The sequence below is a fragment of the Stenella coeruleoalba genome (genome assembly GCF_951394435.1).
Source record: "Stenella coeruleoalba genome assembly, chromosome: 13".
NCBI lineage: Eukaryota > Metazoa > Chordata > Mammalia > Artiodactyla > Delphinidae > Stenella > Stenella coeruleoalba.
Genome location: NC_137159.1, coordinates 13,556,064 through 13,575,282, shown reverse-complemented (window position 1 = coordinate 13,575,282; position 19,219 = coordinate 13,556,064). Strand labels below are relative to the sequence as shown.

The 19,219-nt window shown below is 48.2% G+C and overlaps 1 protein-coding gene across 1 annotated transcript; it reads right to left on the bottom strand.

Moving 5' to 3' along the window:
* Window positions 1-12,641: 12,641 nt before the first annotated feature.
* Window positions 12,642-18,480, bottom strand: FABP1 (fatty acid binding protein 1; the record flags this gene model as incomplete). Its single annotated transcript, XM_079941347.1, has 4 exons — window positions 12,642-12,692; window positions 14,745-14,837; window positions 16,301-16,473; window positions 18,414-18,480. The coding sequence occupies 4 exons, from the start codon at window positions 18,478-18,480 to the stop codon at window positions 12,642-12,644; spliced, it is 384 nt and encodes a 127-aa protein (XP_079797473.1).
* Window positions 18,481-19,219: the final 739 nt, after the last annotated feature.

Genomic DNA, 19,219 nt, shown 5'->3' with positions numbered 1-19,219 from the left:
TGCCTGGTGGGAGAGGGGCGCCGTGGCTGGGGAACTGGGGAGACATTCTGGAGGTGGTGGGTTTCTGGGGAGACCCTTGATGAGGAAATCAGCGTAACACTCAGCCTTGTTGCCGCGGGAATGTCCTACTCTTTTTTCCCAGTGTCATTTCGGTTCATTTCAACTCAGTTCGATTCAATTTAACCCTATCCCAGACCAGTCCAACTCCTCCTACAAATATTTATTGGGATAAATATTTATAGGGATAAAGAAGCTCCAAAGGTAGCTGGAGAGGCAAAATGTAAACAATTAAAGCACAGTGTGATGATAAATGCAATGGTAAACTCTATGGAGAGAGGGGTACAGTGGAGGGCATGTGTCTGGTGTGTGTGTGTGTGTGTGTGTGTGTGTGTGTGTAGTGGTGAGGGTGTCATGGAGGAGATGACATCTGAGCTAAGGGTGGCAGATACCTGGAGTCTCAGGTGGCCGCTCACCTATCTGTGCAGGTGTCTCTGGAATATTCGGGATTTGCTGACTGGGATGGGTGATGTTCAGTTTCCTCAGGCGAGTGTGGAGTTATGAAGAAGAGACTGTCTTTGGGCCTTTCAGGTCGTACTCAGAGAACTGAAACTTCTTCAGAAGGGCACGTATGCAGAAGGAGGGCTTTGCCCAAACCACTTGGGGCCTCAGTTTAAAGTCTGGGTTCCCAGCATTATTCTGAAACTACTTCTAGAACACAGAGAGGGAGTGTTTCCTTTCCACACCCTCCCTGCCAAGCCCTGTGATTCCCGGGACGTGGGGCTACTTGGATAATAGCTGAGATTTTTCTGACCATTGGCCTCCTAGGACTGGAGAAGTCTCTTCAGGGTGAAGTTGAGGGAGAAACTTGGAAACCCACATACCTGATGATCATGGGTCCAGCGGAATTGGCCTTTGCATCTTTTATTTTGTCATGTGTGCCTGGGTGGCCTTTACCAGCTTAGAGTTCATCACTGGCCCCCAGTAAATCTCTATTTTTTAGTAACGAATAATTATGACTTCCCTTGCTTGATTTCTTTCATTGTCCATTCCCTGGGTCCTCTGCTTTCCTTACCAGAAGGAATGTCTAGTCTGGACTCTGCACACTTAGGTGAGGACCTCTCTGGGAGTGTGACCAACTTGCCCTCATCTCCTGGGAGGCTGCTCTGGTTTCCACCCAAGAGTGTGGGTCTTGGGAATCAACCAACCTAGTTGTCCCATTGGCCTGTTATCTTCTGGGATCCCAAACTTCTCACGAATGTTTTGGGGGATCCTGGACAAAAGCCCTCCCATTTGAGAGTGTCACCAAGTCTTCTCTACTCTCTGGGGCCACCCTTGACCCCAGAGCTCTAGCTAACCTCTTGAGGTCAGGTGATCCCATCAGGCTCCATATTTGTCATCTGTGCCTAAAGTGTCAGTTCCTCCATCCCCACCCTTTCGTCCTCAGAATGATCCACTGCCTCCCTTGTAACCTGACCAACAGCTCTGCCAATGTGCCAAAAACTTTGTCCAAAAACTCTGCAAAGGTGCCGCCTCTGGGCGGAATACTGGCACCTGGCACCTGGCTCTTCATTGAGGACACCTGCTGCTTCAGAACTTTCACAGGGAGACTGACAGTTCTTCTAAGCTCACGTAAGGATGGCACCAGCCCTCTGCCAGGGACCTAACTGTGCCAGTTCAAATGGTCTGTCTTCTATCCTCATATGAAACCTTCCCCCAAACCTCTTCCCTTCCTTGTCACTGTCACCTGCCACACCGCTGGCCATTCCCCCACATTCAAGGTCTTCTTTTCCGTCCCCTCTTCCTCAGATTCGGTGTCTTCGAAGTCCACTTTCACAGACCATCGAAACCACTTGTTTTACAGATTCTTCATTTACTCAATTCCAGGTGTCTTTCCACTTCCCCCATTAAAAACCCTCTCTTAGTTACACCCTGGACACTATCATCCCCCATAATTCCTCCATTTTTTGGCCGCCCTCTGTGGCATGCGGGATCCTAGCTCCCCGACCGGGGATCGAACCTGTGCCCCCGTGCAGTGGAAGGGCGGAGTCTTAACCGCTGGACTGCCAGGGAATTCCCAATTTCTTCATTTTTGATGTCTGACTCTCTGGTCATTGCTTCCCATCTGTTCACTTCTCTTTTTCCTCCACCCCTGATTGCTAGATGGCATCGTATTTTCTCCAGTGTGTCCCCCTCCTCCTGTCTTCACATCCTTCCAGATAACCAGGGCGTCAGCCTCTTTTTCTTTTTGCCCATCCCCCCTTCCTACTCGGCAGAGTCCAGACCTGGATGAATTCAGCTGTCTTGTTGTTCCTCTGTTGCACCTGGAGGTCTGAGCACAGCCAGGAAAATGGTACCTCTCAGCTCTGGCGCATCCACGGCCTCTTCTCCAACCTCCGCTGGCCTTGGGGTGCAGCCCAGGCGTGCTCCCTGTGCTTCTCCCTTTGCCCAGTGGTTATTTCAGGTCCTCACTCCTGTCCTCGAGCGAGTCCTCTGCTTTCAGCAGAACCTCATCTCCTGCTTCACCCAGAGGCCAGGAGATGGGGTTCCTCAATTTCCTCTTCCCGCGTTCACACATGTTGTGTCTGTGCTCATCCTTCCCGCTTCCGTCTCACACCAGTGGACTGAGAGCCCCTCTCCTCCAAAGCCAAACGCTCCACCTGTGCTTTGGACCCCATCCCCTCCTAGGTCCTTGGGGCCTTGCTTCCCGTTTATTCCTTCTCACCCTGGATTCTTCACATTTCTCTGTCTACTGGCTTCTTCAAAGCAGTTAATAGATGTGCTGGGGAAACTCTGATCATAATCTTCAAGGCTGAGTTGTTTTTTTTGGTTTTTTTTGCGGTACGCGGGTGTCTCACTGTTGTGGCCTCTCCTGTGGAGGAGCACAGGCTCCGGACGCGCAGGCTCAGCGGCCATGGCCCACGGGCCCAGCCGCTCCGCGGCATGTGGGATCTTCCCGGACCGGGGCACGAACCCGTGTCCCCTGCATCAGCAGGCGGACTCCCAACCACTGCGCCACCAGGGAAGCCCAAGGCTGAGTATTTTTACAAAAGGCTTTGTCTCTCACAGTTATTATCTGCCTTCCTTTACTTTCCATTTCTTCCTGAACCCACTGAGCCTGGCTCTCTGAGTCCATGAATGTGGCCCTTCCCACGGTTCACTCTTGGGGGGACTTTTCAGCCCTCGTGTGATTTGGCTTCTCTGCCTCAGTTGGCATGACAGCCCATGATTTCTGGGCACCACATCCTTTGCGATGATCCTCTAATGAGGTTTCTCCCCTGGCCCCGTTTCTCTCCTGCCCCTGGCATTTCCTGGAGCTGGTTTTGTTCATTCGGGTCACTCTCAGTTTGTCCTCATCTCTCTCTGCACACCCTCCCCCATGAGCTCGGCCAGGCCCTTCGTTTAATCACTGCCGTGAGGCTGATGTCCTTAAACCTGTATCCCTTGACCTTGGTCTGCATACCCTCAGCCCCGCATACCCTCTTGAACATTCTGCAGGCCCATCAAACTTGGCGTGTCCAAAAGGAAGCTCTTTCTCTTTCCCTTCTCTCCACCCCGACACCTGTTCCTGCTCAACGCTGCCCTCCTTCCACCCCTGAGGAGAACATTGACTTCTAGTCACTTCCTGAGTATCTATCGCATCTGAGACGTTAGTCAGGTCCCTTCAGTCACGGGTCCCCAGGTGGCCCATGTTCTTCTGTGCCTCTCTGAGTTTTGAAACATTCTCTCTAAAATACCCGAAACCTGCCAACTCGTATTCATCGTTCAACACCCACTTTGGAAATCACCCCTTCTGTGAAGTCTTCCCTGAAAGCCTCAGAGTCAGCTGGCTGCCTGTCGGAGTCTGTCCTATTATCCTTGAGTCTCCCATCATCACACTCCCCTCATGGCCCTATAATTGCCTTTTCACTTGTCTGCCTCCAGCGTCAGATCGTGAGGCTCCGGAGGGCGGGAGCTTTGTTCTTTTATTCATCTTTCTATCCCCAGAACCTAGCACAGGTCCTGGGACCTAGTAGGTGGTCAGTTAATGTGTATTGAATGAATGAATGAATAAGTGAATGAATTCGCTTAGATCAGAGCAGAAGAGACATGAAACTGTGTATCTCGAGTTTTTATGTTATTGCAGTCCACAGAGGCCATTAAATTTTCTGTATTTCCAAGCAAATGAGTGTGGCTTCTTTCCTTCTGACAGTCTATTCATAGAACCCTCTGTCATGATGGAAATGTGTTCTATCTGTGGCCAATACAGTAGCCACTAGCATCATGTGACAATGGAGAACTTGAAATGTTTCTAATATGAATGAAAAACTGAAATTTTAATTATTTCATTTCAATTATAATAGCTAATGTGGTTAGTGGTTACTGTATTAGACAGTGCAGTTTTAGAGAATACTTCAGTGTAGTTCTCAAGATGATGGACACTGACACAAATTAAGTTCAGATCAGCTCTCCTGATATTAGCTAGATGACCTTGGACTGGTTATCTCATCTATGCCTCAGTTTTCTTATTTCTGCTTATCACATAGTGTTGCTATAAGAATTACATTTTTGGGCTTCCCTGGTGTTACAGTGGTTAAGAATCCACCTGCCAGTTCAGGCAACACGGGTTTAAGCCCTTGTCCAGGAAGATCCCACATGCCGCGGAGCAACTAAGCCTGTGTGCCACAGCTACTGATCCTGTGCTCTAGAGCCCGTGAGCCACAACTACTGAGCTCACGTGCCACAACTACTGAAGCCTGCGTGCCTAGAGCCTGTGCTCTGCAACAAGAGAAGCCACTGCAGTGAGAAGCCCACGCACCACAATGAAGAGTAGCCCCTGCTCACCGCAACTAGAGAAAGCCCACACGCAGCAACAAAAACCCAACGCAGCCAACAATAAAAAATTAATTAATTAATTTTTAATAAAGAATTACGTTTTTAAAATGTAAGGCTCTTAGAACAGTGCCTGGCCCATTGTAATTGGTCCATGAGCATTCCAACCATGCTTCTATCAGGGTGTCCCTTCTCCTACTAAGAAAGTGGAGGTGAAGGGTAGAGACAAGCAGTGGTATGCTGGACCAGCTCGAGACAGCCAACCGCATACACTTCTTCCCACCTCTGCATCTATCAGCATCATGTTGATAGCCCGCCATTAGCCACAGTGGGAATATTTACATCATGGTAATCAGTTTAACTCTAGAAGAACACATTAATTTGTAGTGTTGTCAATCTATAAATATGGGGTTTGCTACATAACTGTAGCAGAACAGATACTTAGAAAGACCATTAAAGAAATCTTTACTTCAGCTGGGGTGAGCTCTGCATTCTGAAACCTCTATCCCGCAGGGCCTCACAAACAAGTCTAAGACTCTGATTACTACCCCTCAGACTAATCCACTTGTTCACTGCCTCACCAGTGTATGGACAGACACGTGTCTTAAAGGCCAGATATAACCACTGCTTGGGAAGATTGCTCAGGGCTTACTTCTCAAGGATGCAGAAGGGAATCTGTATGGAGGCCCTTGGGGAAGAATCTGTTTCTTGTCTTTTCCAGATTCTAAAAGCTTCTTCTAGAATGCCCACACTCCTTGGTTTGTGGCCTCCAGTCAACAACACACCACTCCTTCTCTGACCCTCCTGCCTTCCTATTTACTGACAAGAATACTTGTGATTCCATTGGGTCCACTGGGATAATCCAGGATAATCTTCCCTTTTCAAGGTCTTCGCCTTAATCGCATCCGCAAAATCCCTTTTGCCACGTGTCACTGGTCTGGGGGGTAGCATGGGGACATCTCTGGAGGCCATCATTCTGCCTAGCACAGCAGTCTTGTCATCAAGCCCTCAGACCAGTCATGCAGACACAGCAGCAAGTCTCTGAGCAGAAGGCTTGGGACTCGCATCCTGATCTCCAGGCACCAGGAGAATGAACCTTCCTTCCCATCCATCACATTGACAGCCATGTCCAACTTACCTTCTTTCCCTTCCTCATTCACCCAGCTTGAACCTATGATGGTGCAGCATTTCCCGACCCACAATGGTTTGCTGGTAAACATTCAGCAACTAAGTTAAGAAGAACCCGATTGGTAACGTTTGCTGATTTTTCTCAGTGTAACTATTCTCACCATGGCCAGTGCCAAGCTCCCAAGCTGTATGTTGAGTCAGGAGCTGGTCCTAGCTGCCTCCAGTACCCCATGCGACCCATGCCAGGCAGTCGGCCCCTTGCTGGGGCCCTTCTGAACTGGAGAAGGAGTCCCTGCCCTTCTCTGGGAATAAAAGCTCTCGGTCTGTGACCCTAGAGATGCTGGTAGTCAGACTCACTGCTGCCTGGAAAGTTCTGGGAGAACACAGCTGGCATCGAGGGAGAAAAATGAGTTGACAAGGAGAGAGAGAAGTATTGATGACGTTCTTGTAAGGCTTTGGATCCACTCCTGCTTGACAGTTACATGAGTCAGTGAACTACCCCGTCCCACCTTTAATTTTGGCCTAAGCCAGTTTATGTGGGTTTCTTTTTCTTTTTTAAATTTTAATTAATTTATTTATTGGCTGCGTTGGGTCTTCACTGCTGCGCGCAGGCTTTCTCTACTTGCGGTGAGAGGGAGGTCTTCGTTGCGGTGCGCGGGCTTCTCATTGCGGTGGCTTCTCTTGTTGTGGAGCTCGGCCTCTAGGTGCGCGGGCTTCAGTAGTTGTGGCACGTGGGCTCAGTAGTTGTGGCTCACAGGCTTTAGAGCGCAGGCTTACTAGTTGTGGCTCACGGGCTTAGTTGCTCCACGGCATGTGGGATCTTCCCGGACCAGGGCTTGAACCTGTGTCCTCTGCTTTGGCAGGCGGATTCTTAACCACTGCGCCACCAGGGAAGTCCTAAGTGGGCTCTTTTGATTCGCAGCTAAAGGAATTCCCATTGTGCTAGTTTGTCTCCATCTTCCCTTCCCTACGTTCCTTCTCCACCCTTCTCTGCCCGGCTCTGCGCCCAGGAGGGCTGACTTCTGCTTTCTTGTTCAGGCACTGGGAGGAGATGGGATGGTAGAAGGAGAGAGAGGTGGGTGTTATTCCCCACCATGTTCCCTCTTCCCTGGCCCCTCCCTGCCTAACCAGCGCCTGTTGGGTGGTTCTCGAAGGGTCCCAGCTCTCACTGAGCTCCAGTAATGCTGTCCTCCAGGTTGCCACTTCAGGCCCATGGGTGGTAATGGTTTTCTGTGGTTGCGGGTCCCTGGGTGCCTCACCTACCCCGTAAGCTCCCCTTATTCAAACCACACCTTTGTATCTGGTGCTTTCATTAAATTCTCATCAAGAAAACCCTTTTGCGTGAGGCTTATTTCCTGCTGATACATCCCTGACATGTATCTTTCTTTTTAAAAAAATTCAAGTATAGTCGATGTACAATATTACATAAGTACAGGTGTACAATATAGGGATTCACTAGATAGGGAGTAAGTTTTAAAAGTTATACTCCATTTATAGTAATTGCAAAATTCTGACTGTATTCTCCATGTTGTGCAGTATATCCTAGTAGCCTATTTTATACATAATAGTTTGTACCTTTGACTTCCCCATTTCTATATTGTCCCTCCCCTCTGCCTCGTCCCCACTGGTAATCACGAGTTTCTTCTCTCTGTGAGTCTGCTTCTTTTCTGTTATACTCACTAGCTTGTTGTGTTTTGTAGATTCCACACAGAAGTGATGTCATACAGTATTTCCCTGACATATATCTTTCCAATTTACTTCTCACACCTAGTCACTAGATCCCATTGACTCTAATTCCTAAATGTTCGTGAACCTTTCCACCCTGCTCCATCCTCGCAGGCACTGCCTTGGTTCAGGTCCCCAACCTCTCTGGCCTGGACCATCGCCGCTGTGTCTTCATGGTCTGTCTGTATTCAGCCGTGACCCTCTCTTTGATCCTCGACACCGTGGCCAGAATGATTTTTCTACAGTGCCTTTAGTATCATGTTCCTCTTGCAGCTGAAAACCCTTCAATGATTCCCTACGGTCTCCAGGGTCAAGTCTAAACTCCTTACGAGAATATTCATGACAGAGACTCTGTGTCCTTCTCAGCCTCATCTCTTGCCAAGCCGCCATTTATACCACACCTCCCTGCCAAGCAAACACACTCAGATGCTTTGAGAGTCGGCTGAAACGTCACTTCCGCTGAGACGTTTTCTGAGGCAGACAGGCTCTGGTGGTTGTACACGTCAGCATCACGGCACGGATCATACTGTCGCCGTGTGGATTATGGGTTGGTCTCCCTGCTAGACATCACGTCTCCCAGGAATTACTGTCTCCTCAGAGCTTAGCATTGGCCAGCCCTGATCTGGCTGAATGAGTCTAGGTTGTGGAAAAGATACATGTAATTCCACATCTCTGTGTTTTACTGGTAAGAAATACTAGAAAATCATAGGATGGTCAAGATGCCTCTAGTATATATAGAAAAAATGGTCTGAAGATTGAGTATGAGCTGTTATATTCAACCCCCCAACCCCCCCCCCACAAAAAAATCACTTTCTTTATTCTAATGACAATCAGTTGAAACAACAACAACAGAAATGTCTACTTTTGTGTGGATATAGACACCAAAACTGACTCTTTACAAATCAATCCGCTGTCACAGGGGAAGAGCCGTCTCTGGTAGTGGGATGCCCACAGGACAGGCGGAGGGAAGAGGGAGGGGTCAGAAGAGACTAGGGGTCCAATTAAAAATAGCTGATACCATCAACAGCCGTTTATTCAATTTATTTAAAGCAGGCTTCGGGCCCAGATTTCTCTAGGCACCTGTACGAAATCCAAATTCAGCATTTAAAATGAATTCTCCTTTTCAGGCAAAAACATACAAACAACACCCTCCTAAATCCAGAGCTGTTCCCAGTTAGGAGGAGATTTTGGGAAGTTTGTCAGATCCCTAGAGGCTTTGCTGAGGAGAAGACCTCATTTCTACTACTTTCTGCCTCCTGTGTATTAAGAGTCAAAGAACGTCAGATGCACCATTTCTCAGCTGGGTGGTCCTAAGCAAACCTTGTTTCTTCTCTGTGCTTCATCTGCTCACAGAGGTTAATTTCTCTGGGCAGTAACAGAGCTTCTGCTACTAAAAGTCTAAATGTCAAACCCAACCGCAGTTCCCTAGGAATCCAAGTGGCAATGATGACATGTTTTATTTGCATGGTACTGGCAGCATTTCATGGGATCCTTACAAAAGCTATGAGAGAAGGTGTTGTATTGCCCATTTTACAGATGAGAAAACTGAGGTCCAAAATCATGGATTAGTTAACTAGAACCGTGCCTTCAAACCCACTATTTTTACTTGAAATCATCTGCTTTTTAAAAAGTCATTTTAAAAAAGTAGTTCCACAAAATTAGTTCCTTGTAAGAGATTCAAACAATAATGCAAAAAGCTCTCTTGACCTCCCACCCAATTCCTGTTCCTGCCACAGAAGTCATGGCTATTATCTGGTGTTCCAGCCATCCATGGTCATAGACATATCTGTATATCTATATAAATAGATATAAATAATTTTATAAATAATTTTATTATATATAAATAATTTTATATAAATATTTTATAAAAATTTTATATAAATAAATAAATATAAATAATTTTGTTTCATATTTTAATAAAATTTACATGATATTGTACTGTTGATATTGTTCTGAAACTTACTTTTTTTTTTTTTTTTAATGCTCGGTCTTAGAGATAGTCCTATAACAGTACATATAGATCTACTCGTCCATTTAATCTACCAAAGGTTATCTCAGAGTGTGGCCATAGCGCAGTTTATCTAGTCCTTTTTTTACTGATGGACATTTGTTTCCAGTTTGGGGCTGCTGCATTTTTTATATGCTTCTTTGTGCCTGTGTTTAAACACAACTCTAGGGCGATGTACAACAGTGGCATTGCTAGGTGCTAGGAAATTCGCATTGAAAATATTAACGGATACTGCTAAGTGGTGCTCCAAATGGGCTGTACCAGTTTACGTCTCCACCAACTGATGGGAGAGCCATTCATCACATCCTTGCAAACACTGGATGTGGTCAATCTTTTTACGTTTTACTAGTTTGATTTGTAAAATGATATCTCATCTTACATCCCCCCTCTGTGATTAACAGTGAGACTAAGGATATTTCATATTGTGAATTCCCTGTATATGTCCTCAACCCACTTTTCCATTGACTTGTTGGTCTTATTGATTTGGGGGAGGTTTTTATATTCTGTCTATTAACCTCTGTTATGTAAGCCACAAATATATTCTCCCACATTATTGCTTCTTTTTGGAAACTGTGTTTACAGTGTCTTTCTTTCATATCAAATTTAAAATTTGTAAGGTGGTAAAATGAATTAATCTTTCCCTTCATGGATGTTGTACCTCGTTTAAGATGGTCTTCTATACTTCAAGTTATTTGTCTATCATCATATCTATTTCTAATATTTCATATTTATTCATTTAGCTCTTTAGTTCATCTGGAATTTATTTTGTGAATGGCATATTGTAGTCTCCTATTAGTTGTATTTCCCCCTGTATCTTCCAACTCTGAGTTCTTACTGAAACTCTGAAGCACTTTCCTTAAGTCTGCCCTAGTTCCTGAAATAATTGTCTCCCATTTTTTCCCCCAAGATCCTGCTCCATATGGAAGAAGGAGGGCTAACATATGAGGAAAACTATAGAGCAAGGAAGGAAGAACTTCATCCAATAGACTGGTGCAGATAAAAAGCCAGAGAGGGAAAGAGTACTTTCAGCTGTGCAGTTTAGGAAGCCTTCTTGGAGGAGGTGGCACTTAAATTATGAGAGGAATGAGAGGTTGTTTAACTCGATTGCAGTGTATATTATAGGAAGGGTGTAAAGCTAGATAAGGTGGGACAGGACATAATGGAGCAAAGTTCGGCAACCTATGGTCCATGAGTCAGATCCAGCTGCCACAGCGTGCAGGAATCTTAGTTCCCTGACCAGGGATTGAACCCACGCCCCTGCAGTGAAAGCGCGGAGTCTTAACCACTGGACCTCCAGGGAAGTCCCCACCTGTTTCTATATGGTGTGGGAGCTAAGAATGGTTTTCCATGTTTAAATGGTTGAAAAAAATCAAAAGAAGAACAATATTTTATGACATAGGCAAATGATGTGAAATTTAAATTTCAGTGTTCATAAATAAAGTTTCATGGGAACACAGCCATGCCCACCTGTTTGGGTATTGTTCTGTGGCTGCTTCAGTGCTACAACAGCAGAATTAGGGAGCTGTGGCAGAGCCTGGGTGGTCCACAAAACTGAAAATATTTTCTTTCTGGCTTTTTACAGAAGAAGTTTACTGATCCCTGTTACGGAGCCTTGAATGCAGGTTGAGGAGTTTGACTCTTATGTGTAGGGCAATGCATTATGATCAGTGCTGTTTTTAGGGAAGATGACAATTTGTGGGGTGGAGATTCGCAGGTGAGAGAGAGGCAGGGAGATGCCATAGTGGCCTGTGAAACAATGCAAGTAACGAGTAACGGGGTTTCAACCCCAAAAGAGGGAAGGTGGGAAAGGTGACAGATTCATTCATTCATTAAAGCATCTTTGTTGAGAGCTTTCTGTGGTCTGGGCACCGTTCTGAGAGCTGAAAGATATAAGGTAGAGATGCTCGAGCTTGGTAGCTCTTTGGGTATGGGAAATGAGCTCTGTGTTCATTTGCTAAGGATGCTGTAACCAAGTACTACCGACTGGGCGGCTCAAACAACAGACATTTATTATCTCAGAGTTTTGGAGGCCAGAAGTGTAAGATCAAGGTGACCAAAGCTACGCTCCTTCTGCAAGAAGTAGGGAAGGATCTGGTCCAGGTCTCTCTCCTAGCTTCTGCTAGTTCCTCGGCTTGTGGTTGCCTAACTCGTCTCCACATGGCAGACTCCCTGTGGGTGTATGTGTTCAAAAATTTCTCCTTTTTATAAGGACACCAGCCATATTGGATTAGGGACCCACCTTACTCCAGTATGAGCTCATTTTAACTTAACTGATGACATCTGCAACGACCATGTCTGAATAAGGTCACAGTCTGAGGTAGTGAGGGCTAGGACTTCGACATGTGAGTTTTGGAGAGATGCAACTCAACCCATCACAGCTACCAGAGCCTGGTACAAGGTGCCGTTTGGAGAAATCCCTCTTCTCCCATATTCTGCTTCTGCCCGCAGCATGGAGGGAATTTCTACCTGAGATTCCTCTGTCTGCTTCTGGAAGCTTCTCACTCAGCCCTCCTCTAGGAAGGAGAATTGTCCCTAGGTGGGCCAGTGCCCGATCTTTTTGTTCATGTCCCCTGGTGGGTGGGGCTGCTGTGAGCATAGCCTCCCTTCGCCTGCCCAGTGTTTCTGCTGTCTCTGTCCCCATGGGGATGACCCAGCACACAGCCCGTCTCGTTCCAGCTCCTTGCCATGTGGCTGACTGGGACAGCTCATTCCAGGGCTGCTCTACAGATCCAGCCACATCATGTGTCCCTTACAGGGTCACCTGAGCAGGCAGCCTGGGGTCTGCTTTCAGGCTGAGAATCAGACCTGACTCTGTAGGATGGAATGTGCAGGTGATCAAGATTTACAAAAATAGAGGTGATCAGCGTTCAATAACCACATCAATGAAAAGAGGAAAACACACTTTTTAAAAACAAAGTTCACTTTATTACATTAATTGTATATACTAAAAGGATGTGAAATGCAGACTTGTCTAAATTTTCTTGCTGATTCTCTTGAAGACGATGTCCCCCAGTGTCATGGTCTGAAAGCCAGAAAAGACATCGTGAAACACTCATCTGATGTTGAATTGTAAGTGATAGTTAAGCCCCCAGTATGCTAACATATGTAGTAATTCAAAGACTCCTCTGTTTTCTACAGGACCGGAGGAAGGGTTGGCAATCTTTTCTAAAATCCCATTGGTCACTTTACTTCCTCACGTGCAGAGTTGTCCTGCCTTTTACTGAATTCCTTTCTACATCAATGACTGTTACAGCAAGACCATCCAAACCAGTCCAATCTGATCCAATTTCTCAAAGTTTCATTGAGCACCTACTACGGACCAAACATGTGTTGAGCACTGAGGACAAGTGTATGGGGAAACACCTGGGCATCCAGCCTGGGACTTAGTAGGTAGTGCATAATTTCCCTCCCAAAGCTGTGGAGCCTATAAAAACATTAGATTCATTGGATCCGTAAGTGTTTGAGTTTTTGAGCGTTGCTCCTTTCTCCCCCAGCCCTTCCCTCCTGCTGATTCTCTTGAACAAGACTATGGCAATGATGTGGGGTGATGTCATCAGGGTGAAAAGGCAGCCCTTTAGTTTCAACAGCAATGAAATGGAACGGAAAGATCTAGGTTTGAACCCTAGTTCTACAACTCATTAGCTGGATGACCTTGGACAGGTCAACCTGTCTATTAAGTCCCCCATCCTGCCTCCTCACAGGAGATGAGAGGAATAGGGGCAATGGATCATATCAAAGACACTGGCCAGGACTGAGTCCAGGACAGCTTATCTCCCACTGCCCTGCAGGTGCCTCTCTCTGCTGTGAATGTGCTGGAGACCGCAAATTTCATGGTTGACCCTCGCTCTCTCCCTCGTTGAGGGATTTCTCCCCTTGAGCAGTGTTCTGCCTCTGTTACTCCCCAAAATACAACCTGGGGGCAAGGAAGAGCCGGGGGGACACTGTACTATAACTGCAGGAGAAACACTGTACTATTCACTCCCATATTGGGGAGAGGACGTGGCCGACAGCCAGACACCAAGGGTGAAGTGGCACACACAAACCGGAGTGTCAGGTCCATAAGCTGCCATGAAATTGCCGAGAATATGATTCTCCTTATAAATGCCCAAAGGGCAAAGGCATTTACTGAGTTCCCTGGGCTTGCAAGGCAGATGGAGGACTCTGTGTTCATTGGTTAGTGACGCAGAAGGGAAGGGTTATGGCCAACAATTACTGCAACGTCATAAAATAGAAAAAGCAATGAAACAGCCCAACTTTCTGCCAAACCAAGCCTTCTTTGAGCGTGGGTGCTGCGTCCATGGGAAGGTTTCTCCATGAATCAGAGGACCACAGGTGGGAATGAATGGATTTCTGTCCTCCAGCCCGTGAGCGAGACTTGTGTCCACATCCCAGCAGAGTCTAAGAAGTGTGACCTGTGCTGGTGGCTTTGCACGACCCTGTGTCTCCTACCAGGCTCCTCTCCTACCCCATCCTATTTGGGTGTTGGGGGAGGAAGGGGAGAGGAGGCAGGGGATGGCAGTGAGGAAGGAAGGAAGTGGGGGAGGTAGGAGTGGTCGACCCTGACCAGGAAAGTGGTGGTGGAAGGACAGCCTGAAGGAACTGGGAGAGGCAGGGAAGCACCAGCTGGAGCCAACACCAGCACATGGGGGGCTTTTGGTGAATTAGAAAAGCGTGCCCCTTCCTTAAGACACCATACTTCTCTATTGGAAAACTGCCCTAACACACTGCACTGGTTTTATTAGAACAAGATGACTTACTAGCATGCATTGCAAGCCAGTAAGAAATGTACAAAGCTCCCCCGTCTACAGTAGGAGCTGGCTTCTCCTAGGGTGGTGCAGTGTATCGCCGTGGACTGCTGCCCTGTGAGACAGATCCAGCTCAGAGGAACCCTAGCTCTGCCATTTCCTGGCGGTATGATTGCCTCAGTTTCCCCATTAAGAAAGTTCAGTGTTGGTGGGAAGATTCGAGATAATGTGTGAAAGCTTCCTGGGCGCAGCGGGTGCTCAGTAAGTGGTAGCAGAGATTGACCCCTGGCTGCAAGCACGAGGAACCACAGGTCAGAGCGTCAACTTACGCTGATGGCTGTGTCACCGTTGAATTCAGTCACGGACTTGATGCCTTTGAGAGTTGTCACCAGTTTATTCTCACCTTCCAGCTGAACCACCGCCTGCATGGAACAAAAGGAACGGCCTGGGAGGAAGGGTCTGCGAGGGAGTAAACCTCTCGCTCGTGAGGTTGGCTCCCCCGCATAGGTCTCTGCTTGCAGCAACCAAACCCTGTTCTCTGGCTCTGAACAGAAGGGAGGTGCGTGTAAGAACTGAAGAAAACGGCAGGGCTTCTTTTGCCAGACTTTTCATCTATGGCATGTGATCTAGGAGTCAGCATAAGACCCCTAAGCTGTCTCAAATCAAACACAAATAAAATCGATTCAAGTCGCAATTCTCCAAGCCAATGGAGGGAGGGAGTAGCAAAATTCAAAATCCTGGCCAGCTGGAAGAACACATATTTTTGCTTTGTATTATTTTATATTATTCCTTCTAGCACCTTTATCTTTCCTCTTGCGGTCTCCTTTTCATATGTATCCAGGAAGAGGTAACAGAAACCCAGCACGGAGCAGAAGACACTGGCCAACGTTAAAATTTGCCTCCAAAACGGACAATTGTAAAAGGCCTGTGGTAAAACCCATGACAGCCCGCCCCTTACCGTGGGCCGTATAAGAGAATTTCCCTCCTAAAATGTATCGCACATTTCCTGACCTGTAATGTTATATCTAGAGAAGCAGAAATCAAGAGCCAGCAGAAGAGGTAAAAAAAAGACCAACAGTTGTGCGGAGACAGATGCACAAAGTTGTCTGGGGTCAGGGGATGTTGGGGGAGAGGAGTGAAGATGGCCACTCAGTGGTACTGGTGGTGCTGGGGTGTGTGGGGTTTCGGACGGAGGAACAGAGGCCCTTTGTGGGGGGCGCCCCCCTGCCTGGATCTCCCTGCCACCGCCTGCCCACCATCACACATCCCACACCCAGCTCTCATCGCACACCTCAGCCACAGCCCAGCGGAAGTGACACCGCCCCGCCCGCTGCCTTTGTTCTGGGAAGGGTGACTGTGCACATGTCACAGATGAGGTAGCAAAGTCTAGGGGCTCATTGACCAACCCACAAGGCTTGGTCTGAAGGCCTGCTTTGGTTCTTTGGTGTCACAGGCACCTCCTTCAGGAAGTCCCTCCCCACGACCACCAGCTCCAGGCTCAGCAAAGCCATTTCCTTTGGCTCACGGATGAACTCAGGGCTCTGTTAGGGGTTTTGCACAGACTGCCACTTGCCCATTGCTGGGCCTGGGAGATTCTGAGTCTAAGACTCCCACTCTGGGCCTGGTTCCCCATACCCTCTATATGGGAGAGCTCGGACCCTTGGGCCAGAACTCCTCCAGAGGGTCGCAGGAAACTGGCAGCTTCCCTAAGAGCTTCTTCCTTAAAAGCTGTCTTTGTCTCTCTGCCTCTCACCCCGGCAGTGGGTTCAGAGATAGGGTATCAGCAGTGGGAATTGTGAGGTGGGAGCCTTGAGGGAGGAAGCCTGGGACCAGGCTCCAGGGAAAGTTCTGGAAGCAGAGGGTTGCTTGAGGGGGCACCTCCTACCTTGACCTTCTCCCCAGTCAGGAATTCCATCTCACACTCCTCCCCCAAGGTGAACTCGTTCTGGATCACTTTGGAGCCAGTGATGATGGTGAACTTGAAGTGGTTTCCGTTATGCACGACTTCTGACACCCCCTTGATGTCCTTCCCCTTCTGGATGAGTTCATCAGGCATACCTGGTGGAAAGCACTGGAAGTTCAGAGGTGGGCAGATGTGGGAGCTGCAAGGTCACAAGAGAAACCCCGTGATGTGGAGGGGGAGGGGAGATGCCGTGTTTTCCCGGAGGCCCCAGCACTTTCTGGAGTCCTGTGAGCAGTGTGGGTTTTGACCTCTGAAAGGGAAGGTCAGTGGCCTGACCTGGCCTGATCTCATGTACCTACTATCTTGCCAGTTGGTTTATAAAAAAAACACACCCCTCTGCCCGGGGAAGCTTTTCTCAGCCGAGCACCTGCTTCTTACTTGCTCTCCCTCTTCGTTCCTCCTACTTTAAAGCCTTCAGACTTTGCTCTTTTGAGTGTAAAGGATTTTGTCCTCCACATTCAGGGGACCATCCAGCTTGTCTCCCAAGCCAGGTCCCCCCCGAGAGTGGAAGGGGAGCTCTGAATAATTATGCCAGAACGGCAGGCACACACCCAGACTGTGCCTGGCAAACCTATGACCCCTATCCTTACCTCCACCTCTGCCACTGAGGCTCCTGAGGAAGATGGACAAGGTGTCCCTTGCCCGGGGACAGAGCTTTGCGAATTTCAGAGCATGTCTATGTTCTTACATGAATTGAGCTTCATGAAAACCAGGTGCATGGACAGCGGTGGGGAGGGTCCTGTTGCCCAAGTGAGGGATGCAGGACACAGAGAGGTGTTACGACGTGCCCTACAGGAGAAGGTCCTAGCTCTCAGCTTCCCCGAATCTCCTCCTCTCTTTGCCTCTGCTGTCTTCCCCACCCTCTCCTCTCAGCATCCTTCCTTGTCCCCCTGCCCCTTTGCTCCCTCCCCCTGGAGGACACTCCCCTCCCCCAGCCCCACAGGGGACACCTGCTCATCTCCCAAGGCTCGTCTTCGCTCCTCCCAAGGCTTCCCTTGATGCCCTCCCAGGACCACCACATCCTCCTGTAAGTGACCCGGTGGGGTGGGGCGAAGGGATTTTAAATGTGTCTCCGGGAACTAGAGCCGGCTTCAAATCCCAGCTCAGTTTGGGATTACCGCCTATGTGACCCCGGTTGGGATTACTTCCCCTTTCAAGGCCTCAATTGCCTCAATTATAAAATGGGAAAAATAATAGTATCCAACTCAGAGTCTTCCGGTGAGGCATTCACGGGATGTTGCCTGTTCAGGGCTTAGCACAGGGCCTGATGCTGAGTCAGCACTCAGGACACGTTAGCGCATGCTTGACTGCATTTATTTCTTCTCTTTTTCTCTAAATTGTGACCTTGGAAACGTGGCTCATTGCTATCTGTCTCCGTGGTATCTGCCCAGCACGGCACTCATCTCAGCATGCGGTTGGCCTTGAATCAAAGTTTGTTAGAAGAATGAATAAATGGGGCTTCCCTGGTGGCGTAGCGGTTAAGAATCTGCCTGCCAGTGCAGGGGACACGGGTTCGAGCCCTGGTCTGGGAGGATCCCACATGATGCAGAGCAACGAGGCCCGTGAGCCACAACTACTGAGCCTGCGCGTCTGGAGCCTGTGCTCCGCAACGGGAGAGGCCACAACAGTGAGAGGCCCGCACACTGCGATGAAGAGTGGTCCCCACTTGCCGCAACTGGAGAAAGCCCTCGCACAGAAACGAAGACCCAACACAGCCAAAAATAAATAAATAAATATTTTTTAAAAAAGAATGAATAAATGAATGAACGAGTGAATGAACAGGGTCACACCATGAGGTACCAGTAGAGGCGGCTTCAATCCAGATCAGACCCTAGTTCAGTGCTATTTCCACTTGCCTAAGGCGTGGCCTTGTGCAGGGAGGACTAGCATGCACTTCAAAAGTAACAGAACAGGATCCCTGGTCTGTGTAAAGCTTGGACCGCTCCTCGCATCCAGACCTCAGGACCCCAAAGCGCCACCACGTGTAGGACCAGACCGTCATGGCCATGGCCCCCAGCCTTGGCCCAGCACTCACCGACTGCCTTCATGAAGGTCTCAAAGTTTTCCTGGCTCTGCACTTGGTACTTGCCGGAGAAGTTCATGGTGGCGACGAAGCTCCCTTCACAGCTGAGTCAACAGCTCTGCTGGCAGGGCTGCCAGCGTGGGCTGATTTATAGGGGGCTCCTTCCCCTTCAAATGTAGGTCATAGGTCAGCCGCTGTCGACTCCTTTATGGCCAGGTTCAAACATTAACTCCTGAGAGCAATGGTCAACGATTAAAAAAAACCAGGTTGGGCGCAGCAGTGATTTGCTCCAATTCAGCAAACCTTGATGAGAACCAATCAGGTACAAAGCCCTATGGCTCTACAGACCTTAAGGTGCTGCTATCCCATGAAATGTGTGTGTGCGTGTACGCGTATGCACACATACCTACACACGCATATATGTGTGTGTGTGCATGTGTATATGTATTTATACGTATATACGTGGAGATGTGTATGTGTACGTGTGGATCTAGATTTAGACACTCAGAAAAATACCAAAGAATCCCTTTAATCTCAAAACCTCACCTTAGTTACCTTATGATCTCTTCTCATCTTTATCATCACACTAAGTTAATTTTTACCAAGTTGTCATCAGTCCCTAGAGCTGCTTTGTATTCTGGGAATTCCTCACAGCCTCCTCCACAGTCCAAATCAATCTCCTTTTGGCGACTTTCCACTAACCACTTTGGCAGGGGTTAAGAATCCACCTGCCAATGCAGGGGACACGGGTTGGAGCCCTGGTCCGGGAAGATCCCATATGCCGCGGAGCAACTAAACCCGGGCGCCACAACTACTGA